The sequence below is a fragment of the Sinocyclocheilus grahami genome, unplaced genomic scaffold, assembly GCF_001515645.1.
Source record: "Sinocyclocheilus grahami isolate Dianchi unplaced genomic scaffold, SAMN03320097.WGS_v1.1 scaffold789.1, whole genome shotgun sequence".
NCBI lineage: Eukaryota > Metazoa > Chordata > Actinopteri > Cypriniformes > Cyprinidae > Sinocyclocheilus > Sinocyclocheilus grahami.
Genome location: NW_015505968.1, coordinates 199,736 through 201,106, shown reverse-complemented (window position 1 = coordinate 201,106; position 1,371 = coordinate 199,736). Strand labels below are relative to the sequence as shown.

Genomic DNA, 1,371 nt, shown 5'->3' with positions numbered 1-1,371 from the left:
CGACTCTGTTCCCCTTTTGGGCTCTGTCTTTACATTTATTTTGAAAGATGAAGCTCGTGTTTATGGAAAGGTACGTTACATTTCCGACGAGGGCTTGTGGTGTTCGGCCAATCACAATGCACTGGGTCAGCTGGCCAATCAGAGCAGACTGCGCTTGTCGGAAGGAGGGACTTTGTAGGAAACGAAGCGTTTGAGAGAGGCGGGGAATAGAGGACCTACAATAATGTACAGTATTTGAAAAATAATGTGTTTTTTGAACATTAAAGCATGTCAACATATTCTGTTACACCAAATACACAAAATATTGATCTTTAAAAAAGCATCATATGACCCCTTTAACAATTTATTACCATTTTTACAATAACGGATGGAATGTTGTTTTTTCAGAAATTCTGTAAGAAGGAGTACCACAAACATGACGCTTGTGAGGCGGACAAAACAGCGCCATTCATTCACTCACAGAGACATACAGAACATGCAGATAACATATATGACCCTGGACCACAAAACCAGTTTTAAGTCGCTGGGGTATATTTGTAGCAATAGCCAAAAATACATTGTATGGGTCAAAATTATCGATTTTTCTTTTATGCCAAAAATCATTAGGATATTAAGTAAAGATCATGTTCCATGAAGATATTTTGTAAATTTCCTACAGTAAATATATGAAAATCAAATTTTTGATTAGTAATATGCATTGCTAAGAACTTAATTTGGACAACTTTAAAGGTGATTTTCTCAATATTTAGATTTTTTTGCACCCTCAGATTCCAGATTTTCAAATAGTTGTATCTCAGCCAAATATTGTCCTATCCTAACAAACCATATCAATGGAAAGCTTATATATTCAACTTTCAGATGATGTACAAATATCAATTTTGAAAAATTGACCCTTATGACTGATTTTGTGGTCCAGGGTCACATATTTAAATAGGCGTTTTTTGCATTTTAATATTCACAGACACTAGTCCATATCGTGATTTGATTATGTGTATAGTGCTACTTTTGATTTATTTATCCAAAAGTTGCCACATTCCACGTTATACGGTTTACTTCCATGTTATTCCACGATTCCGTCCCCATTTTCCACGCTGTGGAAATCAGAGGGCCCTACCTTACTAACAACGGTTTTCAAATTTTCAGACACTCTATGTCACTCACCTGACATGTGCGACCCCCTTAACCAAAAACACAAAATAAACAAAAATGTTTTGTTTGACAATTTAAACTTTGATAATATAATGTGATATGTACTTGAAAAGACATTAATTGACATTTTTTCTTGATTAAGTCTAACTATCCCGTTACGCAAACTTGTATAGTTTATAATCAAGCACCAAACTCAACTTACAGAAGTAAATAATGCTGTTA

The 1,371-nt window shown here is 34.6% G+C and overlaps 1 protein-coding gene across 1 annotated transcript in view; it reads right to left on the bottom strand.

Moving 5' to 3' along the window:
- The window catches only part of LOC107561719 (oxysterol-binding protein-related protein 6), a 57,016-nt gene extending 55,933 nt beyond the window's left edge, over positions 1 to 1,083 (bottom strand). Inside the window, exon 1 of the mRNA XM_016246193.1 lies at positions 1,054 to 1,083. Within this exon, the coding sequence (XP_016101679.1) occupies positions 1,054 to 1,083 (30 nt within the window). The remainder of the gene's footprint in view (positions 1 to 1,053) is intronic.
- Between the last annotated feature and the right edge of the window lie 288 nt (positions 1,084 to 1,371).